At 40.5% G+C, this 12,146-nt stretch overlaps 2 protein-coding genes and 1 long non-coding RNA gene across 7 annotated transcripts in view; 1 reads left to right on the forward strand and 2 right to left on the reverse strand.

Annotated features, from left to right (window-relative positions):
* Window positions 1-3,534, forward strand: part of cltca (clathrin, heavy chain a (Hc)) — a 32,523-nt gene extending 28,989 nt beyond the window's left edge. The window contains exons 30-31 of one of the 2 annotated variants that reach the window (XM_005463006.4): window positions 1,932-2,007; window positions 2,277-3,534. In XM_005463006.4, coding sequence (XP_005463063.1) covers window positions 1,932-2,007; window positions 2,277-2,410 — 210 coding nt within the window. In that variant the 3' untranslated portion in view covers window positions 2,411-3,534. The remainder of the gene's footprint in view (window positions 1-1,931; window positions 2,008-2,276) is intronic. The other variant, XM_005463007.4, reaches the window with a different exon arrangement.
* Window positions 3,535-4,801: 1,267 nt separating this feature from the next.
* ptrh2 (peptidyl-tRNA hydrolase 2) lies at window positions 4,802-6,608 on the reverse strand. Of its 3 annotated transcripts, none has more exons than XM_003458035.5 (2): window positions 6,496-6,608; window positions 4,802-6,104 (listed from the first exon to the last, which is right to left on the reverse strand). In XM_003458035.5, exon 2 carries the CDS (start codon window positions 6,093-6,095, stop codon window positions 5,580-5,582), a length of 516 nt encoding a protein of 171 aa, XP_003458083.1. In that variant the 5' UTR covers window positions 6,096-6,104; window positions 6,496-6,608; the 3' UTR covers window positions 4,802-5,579. The 3 variants fall into 3 exon arrangements, with proteins under 3 accessions (XP_003458083.1, XP_005463065.1, XP_019219442.1); XM_005463008.4 differs by having other exon boundaries at window positions 6,500-6,575; XM_019363897.2 differs by lacking the exon at window positions 6,496-6,608 and adding an exon at window positions 6,257-6,487.
* Window positions 6,609-7,507: 899 nt separating this feature from the next.
* LOC109203854 (uncharacterized) lies at window positions 7,508-10,350 on the reverse strand. 2 transcript variants are annotated; one of them, XR_002063513.2, is made up of 5 exons: window positions 10,168-10,350; window positions 10,020-10,070; window positions 9,586-9,866; window positions 9,201-9,261; window positions 7,508-8,487 (listed from the first exon to the last, which is right to left on the reverse strand). It is a non-coding gene; the product is annotated as an uncharacterized LOC109203854 (long non-coding RNA). The 2 variants fall into 2 exon arrangements; XR_003222022.1 differs by lacking the exon at window positions 10,020-10,070.
* Between the last annotated feature and the right edge of the window lie 1,796 nt (window positions 10,351-12,146).

Consider the following 12,146-nt stretch of genomic DNA (forward strand, 5'->3'; position numbering starts at 1 on the left):
GTAATGCAAAATGCCTAAACTTGGTATAACCGTAGCATTATGTAAGTTTTATTATTCAGTATGCTGTTCAGTGGCGTTGACACAGTGATTTGAAGCATTCCTGTGAAGTTGGGCGCGTCAACAATTATAAAAAAAAATGATGTACCGCATATCTAAAGTGCATTTACCTCCAGCTGTGTAACACTGTTAGGTTTTTGCATTCTGATGCATGTGTGTTAACAAAAAACAAAGTCTTGCTCATACGTACCTGCAGGCTGTTGGTTTGCCCGGCTTCATGCACAAGGCTTTGAATGATAGGAAGCACCTGACGTAAGCTGGCTCCGCCTCTAAATAAGCTGCATCTTACTGCTGCAGCAGTGTGACACATACAGCATGGGACACTCAGCAGCTTTGTCTCACTACATTTATTTAAAGGGCTGCTGTTTGTTACACTGCATGAACAAACTGAATGTGCACACAGGGTGTGGAAGTAAACTGCTGAGCGAGCCTTTATTACTTTCATCCTAGAAATAACTTGCATCGAGGTGCTGCTGCTTTCCCCTTTGCACCTTAGAAGTCCGTTCTGCATATTGCTGCTAGCAGTTATCTGACTCACTGCTCGAAAAGGTTCCTCCCGCTCTCACTAAGGCTACGTTCACACTGCAGGCGAAAGCGCATCAAAACCGTTTTTTTTTTTTTTGTTTGTTTGTTTGTTTGTTTGTTTGTTTGTTTTTTTTCCCGCCCCTATGCGACCCATATCCGATCATGGTCTGACAGTGTGAACGGCACAAATCCGATATTTTCAAATCCAATCTGGGTCACTTTCGTATGTGGTACTGAATCCGATACATATCCGATGTTTTAGAAAGCGACCGCTGTGTGAACGGTCATGTCGCATTAAATCCGTCTTTTACGTCACTGACACAAGACAGACGCCAATTATCAGCGCCGGAGAAGACATCGCGAACGCTTCCTGGCCATCCAGTGTAGATGTCAGTGAAACTGTTGGGAAGACAACGTGAACATTTTATTTGTACTGTATAATCTGCAGATTCTGACAGAAATCTGCAGATTATCCTTTGAAGCACCGCTCCTCTAAAACAGCAATAAGGATCATTATTAGGTTATTTACATTATTATGTAAATAACAAAATTACGTTTCCCAATTTTTGCTTTAAGTTAAGTCCGAAGTCTTTATATTAAGGGCCATCACTCAAACAATACAGTTTGCTCTGGGTCTAAACAGAGCGCGTTGTGTGTGACGTCTTCTTTTGCGCATGCGGGCCGCTTTGAGCGTTCACACTAGAGCATGTTTGCTGTCGCATTTTATGTGTAGTGTGAATAAGCAGACAAAAAAAATCGGATTTGATCAAAAAATCGGAATTGAGCATTAAGACCTGCAGTGTGAACGTAGCCTTAGATTCGTATATGTACCTGGTTGAAAGGAACAGAATTATTTCCTGCCTCTGTCGGGCAGAAGCAGGGAAAGATGACTGATTGGACATCTTTGTCTCAGCATTTATGCCCAAAAATGATGTTAAAACAAGAACTGCTGTTTCATGCAGACTGCAGAAGCCTTTACTGATCATTCAAATGTTTGATTAGTTAACTATTAGGAAGTAAAGGGCAATTGCTTTTGCTACTAAAAGTAACTGAGGATGTCAGAAATGGTTGTATTTTTAAAATCATGCAAAATATGGCACTTTATTAACATTTTTTATTGTAGTTGGAAGTTCTGAGTTGCCTCTGTGGGTTCATGTAATCCCACATTGACTCGTGTCGTTGAGCTTGTGGCTCTGAAGGCTCGAACCATCTGCTGCAAGAGTCTGTTATTGTCACTTAATAGATTCTGTGTTGACCCCTGCTTTTTTCCCCCCCAACCTTTAACCATGTAAGGTTCAATTTAAGGGCTGTAGCTCTGTGCTAAATGCATTCATGTATTCTGTTTGCAGGTAGATAAACTTGAAACCTCAGAGTCTCTAAGGAAAGAGGAGGAGCAGGCAACAGAGACGCAACCCATCGTCTACGGTAACATCAACATCCACTTATCGTGATCAGTATCCAGGAGCACACTTTGCTTTCTCGTCTTTCACTTTGTGGTTCCAGGGTCCTCTGTAGTCACTCAGTTTAATAAACCATGAATCCTTTAAGTCATGAAAGGTCCTGAAAACCTGGCTTTACCTTATTATACGTCTGATGACATAAAAACAAAACCATCTTCCAATCTAAGCTTTTAAATCATAAAACAAAAACAAATGTGCATGTTTGAAATGTTTCCTCTGTGTGTCGGCTTGCAGGAACACCCCAGCTGATGCTGACAGCAGGCCCAAGCGTACCTGTGGCCCCTCAGCAAGCGTATGGCTACGGCTACCAGGCGCCCGCAGGATATGGTCAACCAGCAGCTCAGCCAGGCTTCGGCTATGGCATGTAAAGACCCCAGCTCCTCATCTCCACTTACAGGGTGGAGCTTCCATCCATCCATCCCCCACAGTCCTTCACCACACCATTATCCTCTCGCCCTGCCTTCAACAGGGAGACGAGAACGGCAACAAACTTGTCTTCATCTTTCTTTTCTTGTTTTTTTTAAACTTTTTTTTACCCCCCCCTTAAACTGCCATGAAGGACTCAGTTTTATTTCTGTTGTCAAACGAAAGGTTTGAATCACAAAGATTTAATTTCCTCACATTCCGTATTGACTACATTAATTTTTCTTATGTTTATTTTATTTGAATGGGAAATGGTTTATGTACAATGGGAGGGTTGGTATGTGGGAAGAGCTGGTCTTCTCCAAAAAAAAAACCACACAAACACACAAAGGTCTGTTGTGAAGCATCTGGTTTGCACTCTGTAGTGAGAAGAAATTAATGTAGAACCTCTTCCTCTTGATGTGCGTGAGCAGCTTCTTCTTTCAGACTGTAAAATGCATTTAATTATTGTATATTCAGACACATGGCCGCCGCTTCCGTCCCCACAATCCTGAAACACTACGTTGTCCCATTAATGCCCCACACTCAAACTTCAGGGCTGTTTTGATGAAGAAAATCCCAGAGAGTATTTTACGTACAATTTACAGGAAAGTTTGGTTCTTTCCAGCAAAGCCTATGCAGAAAAACATTTACTTCCAGATGACATGTCTATGTGCTTTACACACGGCTTTAATGTGGGACGATTCCACCTTAGGAGGGGCTGCAGACCTGTTTGTGCTCGACTAACAACCCCCCCCCTTTATGCTGTGGTTTGTTTCTGCAGGAGAGATTTTCCAAACTTTATTCTCCTGTTTAGATTAGATTGAATGTTATTAAGTCGAACTCCTCTAAATCAGAAACAATATCACAACACTTGTGGGATTTTGAAGGTTTTTCTTTTTTGTTAGGCTTGTGTGTGTATACAGGAAATCAATCATTAACTCCTTTGAACTTATATTCTTATCTCAATTACCTTAGATTTAAATTGTGCACTTAAGATACTTGATTGTGCATAATCAGGATCATAATGAATGAAACAGCGGTTTTGTTTTCCACTTAAAAAATAAAATAAAGGCTTCTTGTTTGTCAAGGAAAGTGTGATCGTGTCTTGTATGTGCTGCTGCTGTAACACACTCACAGTTCTGATGAGGATGATGAGGGCCAGGCAGGATGGTCCCATGGTTATATCCAAAAAATGGATTTCCGCATTTCCAAACAGGGTGATATATTGTTTTAGCCTCTACTGCAACAGTAATGATCAGTGATTGCTAAATCTGAAGTCCCAAACTTGATGCAGGTGCAGGACCAAACCTTTGTTCTTACACATTTCCTCTCTTCAACAAAGTTGGCAAACATTACTGGACGACCCCAAATGTTGTTCTGTTTATTTTGAGACATTTCATTTTCTGTGTCTGGCTAACAAGCGCCTGTGTGCACGGTTTGTTCTGCTATAAATGTTCAATATATTACCCAGCTGCGATTACATTGTCATGTTTTGCCTCTAGGGGGTGCTATAGTAAAATAAAGCTCTCTACAAGTCATTACAGCTATTCTACACTAAAAACCTACACTGCTTAAAAAGATACTAAGGGACCACTTAAATTACAAATCAGCTCCTGATCAATAACATTAAACCCAAATAGTTGATGTTCCACAGGTTTTCAATTACATTCATCAGGCCAAGCTTTGTCTGGCAGGCAGTCTGAGAGCTACATGCCTGTACCTAACAGCAGTCAGGGTACCACTGGCCAACAAGTCTGGTCTGTTTGGCCATCCAAGGGCAAACCTCTCCAGACCATCAATGACCCTCTGCCAAACGGGTCATGTTGGATGATATTGCTGCTGGCATAACCGTTCACCATGAAATCTCCAGACTTTCATGTCTGTCACATGGGCTCAGTGTGAACCTGCTGTCATCTGTAAAGTGGAGGACCTGGTATCAGGTGAACGCCAGCCAAGATGCAGCGGGCTGTGAGGTCATCCCACGCTATGTCAGGATGTCACGCAATGAGTGTCCAGCAGTTCAGTCAGAAACATGCACAAGTAGGCTGCTCTGTATTTAACTGACCTTGATGTAGTGTGATGATAAAGTGTCACCTTCATTTTTAAAGAGTGTAGAAACATTGCTTATGATTAAAACAATGATGTAAATGTCTTTTCCCGATCTCCTCACCTTGACGGAAAAGAATCGCTGTGCTCAGACGATATGACTGCACTTACATTAGATTACCTAATGTGGCAGCGGATGTTACTGTGTGTTTCATAAAAGTGGGCAGGCAGATGCAAAACGTTATCAGGGCTGGAATTTTTAAATACATAGCACAACATTGAAACACTGGCTGTATTGAAACACATGGTTCTGATCTGTAGCCTTAAATTCAGTTACATGAATGTATCCAATTGTCTTTATTTATTCGGCACTTTTCTAAACTCACATTCCAAGTGTTTCACACTGAAACGGCTTCATACGAAGCAGATTTTACTACAGCACTGTTACATACGCTTAGGTTTGTACGAACACTAATAGCGGGACGTCATCTCCTTTCTTTTCAGTGCATCTTTTTCTGAAGCACCTTTCTTTACCTTCTAGAGAATTTGACCAGCTCATATTATGACTGACATGTAGACAAAAGCTTTTCTCATTTTAAACATGTTAAAAATAAAGTGTGTTGATTTACTGAACTGCTGTTCTGTAAAACCTCCACCTCTGCCTTGTAACTGTGGCTTTTATCAGCAGCACCCCATGAATTCGTTTTCTAGTTATACATGAAAAAATCATTTGAGACCACACAAATTTAAAAAAAAAAATGAAACAATTATTTTATAGGAAAAAATAAATGCCATTCAGTCTCGGCACAATTGTGATGTTGCATTCATTTAACCTGCTCTGCTGCTTCAGTGCAACATCACAGTACGAGTGCCTACAAATCAATCTTCTCATTAACAGTACATAATTTGAGCAAATGCTTATAAAGAAACAAACAAAAGGTTATTAAATCATATTTGTGAGCGTCCTGCTGATGTGAAGAACTGCTCTGTGTCACTGAGCTATCACAGTAATTAAGGTACAAATGTGTCATTACTGAACTGAGCCCTGTATTAAAACTCCTGGTAGCTCAGCTGAAGGCTGGATCTCTAGTAGAGCTTCAAGTCTCCAGTGACACTGTCGATCAGATCGGCCAGGCCCGGGCCAATGCCCAGCACGGTGCGTGAGCCAGGTGCGATCTGTGTCCTTCCTGCATCCTGGATCAAGCTAACGGGAAGTCCCACTTCCTTGGCGCGGCCTAGCAGATCAATCAGGGTGTCCTCGTCGGGCGCCTTCACCACCACTTTGGGCTGGCCACAGTATTCCCACTGTCTGAGCAGCTCAGGGTTCCTGCGTTGGACCTGCTTGTAAGCCGAAACAGCAGCATGAGAACACTGGGCAGCAACCTTCCCCTTGCCCATCTTTAGGTCATTCCGGACCACCAGAATCATTTTGAACTCGCCTCCTTCTCCCATCACACTTGCTTCTCCAGAGCCATTCCCATTCCCTTTCAACAGACTTTTGGATGTTGAGCCAAAGCGGGCCCCAAGGCGCCAACCAAGAAGGAGCCCACAGCCGAGGCCAGCTGCTACACCCAAGACCAACGGGCCATACGACAAGTCCATACTTTAAACCTGGAAAAACCAGAAACAGGTTAAGGCGACACACAAACTGGAAATACACAGTTTGTGTAACTGTTCATCTCCTCATAAATAAATAAGTCTTCCCATCTTATCATAAAAAAATGTCCATATTCAAATTTCCATTTTGCGCTGTAATTTAGGACCTTTGCTTCAAGGTGGGGTTTTTAAGTCTAACCGGTACAGGTGCTGTTGACGTACAACACACCGGCTAGCTAACTTTGTGTGCGAGACTAGCCGAGCTGCTATAAGCTTGCTGGTTACAAACAAGTTTGAAAAGCAGGACTTTAGTCCAGAATGACACGAAGAGACGCACACGGTAGAAGAAAGGAGGAAACAGGAGGACAGAAGTGATAAGCAGGATCACACCGGCCACATTTCATACCTACTGCTCTGCCTGCTGCTCTCGCGGCACGAAGAAGCGTCTTCTGCCTCACTTCCCGTCGCTTGGTGATGACGTCACACAACAGCTGTTTCGTTTTTGTTAACTTTGTTAACGATGCACCGAATTTGCATGAAATGTACCAGCTTTATCCATCGTAATGTCTTTTAACTATACATTGTACCTATTCAATCTCTTTGTTATATTTCATTTATTACTAATTTTTATTAAAATTATTATTTTAACTATCGTAACTAAACATTTCCCCACGTTCTTATCTAGTTTGAAGTAAACTTGTGCTTTTTCTTTAATCAATAACCGAAAAATTATGATAACCAATTTTTAAAAAAAGCATACTGCGTACATGTTTTAGAACAAATAGGAACATCCGACACATCTGCTGACGTCGTTAAGCCAACGGGAAGTGGTTTCGTTTGCACAGGTTTTTGTTTGTTTGTTTGTTTGTTTTGTTTATTTTTTTAAATTTAATTTATAGGGGTTTTTTATAATAAAAACTCTCAAAGAGGATAACAGTGATAACAATACAAATGGCAATGAATAGTACAAAAAGTACAAGAAATATAGCAAAAAAATACAACAGAAAAGATACATATGGCAGGCATTTAAATTTTGCGTAAAGGAGAGCAATGAAAAAATAAAATAAAATAAGTCAAAATTTAGAATAGCAGGAGACGGACAATACCCTGATTATTTTTTTTGGCATATTTACTCTTAGTCATTTTAAGTGAAGAAAAAAATAACTTAAAATCATTCATATAACCAAGGAAAGAAGGCTTAGAGTTCCTCGATTTAGCACAATGGATATGAAATTTCCCCCTTGTGGGACTAATAAAGGTATATCAATCAATCAATCAATCAATCATTCAATCAATAGTATGATTATGTTCATAATGTCTGAGACACCCAAAGCTAGATGATTCATATAAAAATAATATGATATAGTTCAAATAGTTCAAGATTCAAGATTCAAAGATTCAAAGTGTTTATTGTCATGTGTACAGAAGAAATAGCATTTCTCTGTGCAATGAAATTCTTCCTTTGCTGTCCAAACACAAATGCCAAGTTAGGTTGAAGGAACAAGATAAATAAATAAGTACAAAAATAAGTAAGTGAAGACAAGTGAGGTATGCAGGTGTCGATGTGGATGTACAAAGGAGCTTAATGTGCAAAATGAACTTAGCTAGTGACACGTCATTAATTTTTAGAGAAATCCAATTTTTTATGTCACACCAAAAACATTGTGTGATAGTTTGCACAGGTCTTTGATTCAATGGTGCCACAATAAACACACTGGTATACACATAAATGAGGGAGGAATAACACTGTGAAACATACCCATCTGAAAGGTGTATCACAGATAATAAATTGTAAATAATTTATATTTTATTAAAGACTGAAATCACCAAATGTTCTCATGTGTTCCTCAGAAATAAGGTCTTATTTCAGCTAATATGAAGCAGATATAAATGCTTCAGTCTAAAGCCTCATTAGTTATTAGCCCCGTTAGTTCAAAACAGTGTTGTAAAAGCTAGCATATGAATGGAACAAATACATGACAATATAATTATGGAAGAGTGTCCTAGAATGGTTTGAATGGTGGAGAGTTAGGATGTTATTAAGGAGAGAGGGTCTTCTTCTTCTTCTTTTTATAGTTGCTCCCATTACGGGCCACCATAGTAGATCCTTTGCCTCGGTCACACCTTATCCCTCCAACCGTCTTCTGTTACACCAACCCTCTGCATGTCCTCCTTCACCTCATCCATGAGCTTTCTCTCTGGTCTTCCTCTTTCTGCCTGCCTGGCAGCTCCATCTTCAACATCCTTTGCATAAAATAAATTTCCTTCCTGCCGTCGCCAAGTGGAAAGTTGTTTTCAGTGTTTTGAAGTAACACTCGAGGGTCATCTTATTGTTGGGTTTTTTGTTTTCTGTGTTCCCTGTATCATCGTTGGGTCTTTACATTACAGTATAAATCACCTGGAAGAAACTGTTGTTGTGATTTGGTGCCATATAAATAAAACTGAATTGAATTGAACTGAAAATTGAACTGATTAACAAAATGAAAAGAAACAAAAATATTACAGACATTAGCGAGACTCAAAGTATGAAAGTGCCATTTAAAAATCATTCAAACATCATGTAATAGAGAAAACACAGCCGGGGAGCATCCTTAATCATGATCTTATCCTTCAGGAAGCTCAGTGTCTCAACAGGCTCAGGCTGAACATACTTTAAAAAAAATAAATAAATTAAACCTTCAAAGTTGAAGGTTTCCAATGATTTACTCTTTTATTTAAAATAACGTGAAAGCAAAGACACAGCGCTGCAGCGTTTTTGTTTTGTTTTTTAAACCTTGGAAAGAGCCACAGATGAGAGAGCCCCATTACTAATGCTAGTGCGTTAGGTGGAGTGTAGACTCATATGAATTCCAGCTAGTTGTTAACAAACAGGATGGACGCTGTGTGCTGTACAGTCGGACTCCAGCAGGGCCAAAACGACGTCCCGCAGGTTGGAGGCTGAGTGTCGCAGACAGAGGCCACCAAAACGAGCACAGCGAGGATGATGCCTCCTAACTTAACTCCTTCCCACATGACCTTGACACAGTTACACCACCAACTAAGCACAAACACATAATACTCAAATCATCAAAGCACAAGGAAACTGTTTCAGTGTGATGTGCGGTTAAGTACCTCATCTTTGTCTTTTCATTCTGTGCCCAAATGTTGTAATGTTGTATCTTATTTGTGGCATCTACACAAAGACAAAGGTACAAAATCAACAGATTGTGGTAATATGTGTTATGGTTGCTCAGGAATGTAGAATGTCTCGATATGAAATAGTCCCAGTCATGACCCACAGATATGAAATGTTAATTCATTACCTTTAAAATGTGGGTTTTATTGCAAAACTAAGGCTTGTAAACCCCTCTGTTTCCAAACAGTCATTAAAGTGGACTCATTCAACCGCAAGGAAGCACTTCCCAAAGAGTGGAAGGCGACGAAGAGCTAGCTGTGAAGCTGCTTTTAAATATGTTTTCCATAAAGATGCTAAACAATGATGCTGTGCTATGTTTACCATATTTTGTGTTTCTCCTGGACTCCTCTTGGAATTGCAGTGCAGCTCTGTGAAAGTGAAAAACTCAGAGTACAATAGAAACAGAGATTTGGTCATCAAAGACTGGAGCGTGCTGCACTGAGAGTAGTTTCAGTTCATGTTACTTCCTGGTTAATGGTGTCACTGAGTAACTGAGACTCTATATTTTAAACCAGCATAAATGATCGCGTTGCTTGCAGAGGTTCGTTTTCCTGTCTGGTATCCAGCTGCTTCTGTAACTCTCGTTGCTCCTTTCTTAGATCCTGCAGACAAAAGATGAAACGTTTGAGCGCAGTCGGCCATCTTTATTCATATTTAAGTCTCTGACTGAAGATTCTGATCAACTCCTCACATGTCTGACAGTAAAAAGACTCAGAGCAGACATGACATCTGAAAGATGATGAAGCTGTTCATACCTTCAGTGTTTCTTCATCCTTACTTCGTAAGACTATCTCCTCCAGTTTGTGCTACAGGACGCAGAAAATACCAGCCGTCTCCTATCTTACTTTGCTACAGCTATCAATGTGCTATTTGGTCAAATAAGCAATTTGAAACAAAAATTACCTTCAGTTTCTGCATAGCTGACCTCATTTTCTGATCTTTCCCCCTGAGATAATACAGCTGAAAGAGAAGCAGAGCAGAGCGTGACTGTGGCTGATTTAGTTGGACATTCTTTCAGCTTTTACACGACTCCAGCCATTAGAGGCAAAATGTGGTGTTAAATCATTACAACAAGTATACTTGGAGACTCAGACGTCACCTCAGCAGGCAGATGTTCATTTTTGTGCCTCAGCTGCTGATTCTCTGCCTCCAATCAGGACATGAAATCAACACCAGTTAAAGTGGAGGTGAAATGATTTGCTTTTGACATCAATGAAATCTGCTCGATGATGTTTAATAGTGGCCAGCTGGTGTGCGTGACAGGGTCGTGACCAGGCCTGAACTCTGAGATGAAACAGCGTTTGTCCCGATGTTTTTTGGCTGAAGTCAAAATGGGGAAAAGGATACACTTGTGCATGCCTCTCACCATTTTTCTTATTAATGTTTCGCGCTGAGCGCAAAGCTCCCAGCGCAGGCTTTTTTCATATTCTTCCTTCCAGAGTTTTCTTTTTGTTTCCATCTGCTGCTGTAACCTGGATACACAGTCAGTCATCAAGCATGTCATCATAGCGGTGCCATAACTTATTTTGAAATGTTCCACAGAGGAGTGACGTGCACAGTGTTATTCTAGTTTGTATGAGGCTACAGCCCATGAACAGTGTGTATATAAAAGTCCCTCCCTTGCCATGATGTCTAGTTTAGCTGTTAAAGTATAATATAACAGGCTCTTTTTTCTGCCTTCAGTGCTGTTATCTTCTCTTCAGGTATCGGCCCATCCTGCAGCAGCTGGTCATGGAGCTCCTTCTTCTCTCTGTAGTTCCTTACAGCATTGGAAAGTCTTCTGCTGATTGCAACAGGTGCCATATACTGTCAAACAAGTACAAATATTTTAGCCCTGTTTTAGCACTCACATGCTTTCTTGCTTCTCTCCATCACTCCTGAAGAGCTCCTGCATCATCCTGCTGATTCTCCAGGTATCAGCTTTTTTAAACATGCTGGAGGTTTAACAGGTTAAAATGTAGTTTAACAAACAAACATGTCTGTGGTTTCCCACGGAGAGCTAATCAAACTGATACAGTCCACTTTCTAAGTGACATTAACTGCCGGGATTCCACAGGGAATACAGACAGACATCATGCAGCACATAATCCTGGGACTTCCACTTTCCCAACCGTGACCCCAATTAGCCCAGTGAGGTTTTTAAACTTCAAGGTAACACTGCCCTCTATTGAACAAAACAGCTAGTTTCTGTTACAAGCAGCTATACATGATCTGACAGTAATCCCACCTCGCAGATTACATCCCGCATGTCTGACGTTAGACCAGCCCGTCCACTTGCCCACATCACTGAAATCAGACTGCAAGCTGAGACGTGACAGAGCAAAGCGCTGTGTGTGTTATGAAGGATTGTGTAACTATAAGCCTTTCATCTAGTGCGTATGATAAGTACTAAGGAACACAATATTATAGAACAGGTTGATATTTTGCTTGTACTTCCCATCAGACCTTTTTAAAACAGACAATATTTAATCTCTAAGATTGTGATTTAAACACATACACAAATAAATAATACAAATATTTTCCATATTAGAAAACAAAGATCGGAGGTCTACATGTACAAACAAAATCTCCAAATACATTTCTGTGGAAAAACTTTTCATTTGAAACTATTATAATGTTTTGGTGCTTTCTTTAAATGAACTAAATGACCTCTGACATAAATATAACTGAATTAATTTCAGAGCCACCACTTGTAGGCAGATGCTGAGCAGAGGCTGTACTTTGTCATTTTAAGATCACATGTCGTGCGGTCAGGTGGGAAATGACCCCTGCTCTGGAATCTTCCCATCATTCCTCTTTCTTAACAAGATCCCAGGAGACAGTAAACCTGGACTCTGTTCGAGCCCTCGCAGAAACACCTTCCACCTGTGGGAGAGGAGCGA

Source organism: Oreochromis niloticus, linkage group LG10, assembly GCF_001858045.2.
Source record: "Oreochromis niloticus isolate F11D_XX linkage group LG10, O_niloticus_UMD_NMBU, whole genome shotgun sequence".
Lineage (NCBI taxonomy): Eukaryota > Metazoa > Chordata > Actinopteri > Cichliformes > Cichlidae > Oreochromis > Oreochromis niloticus.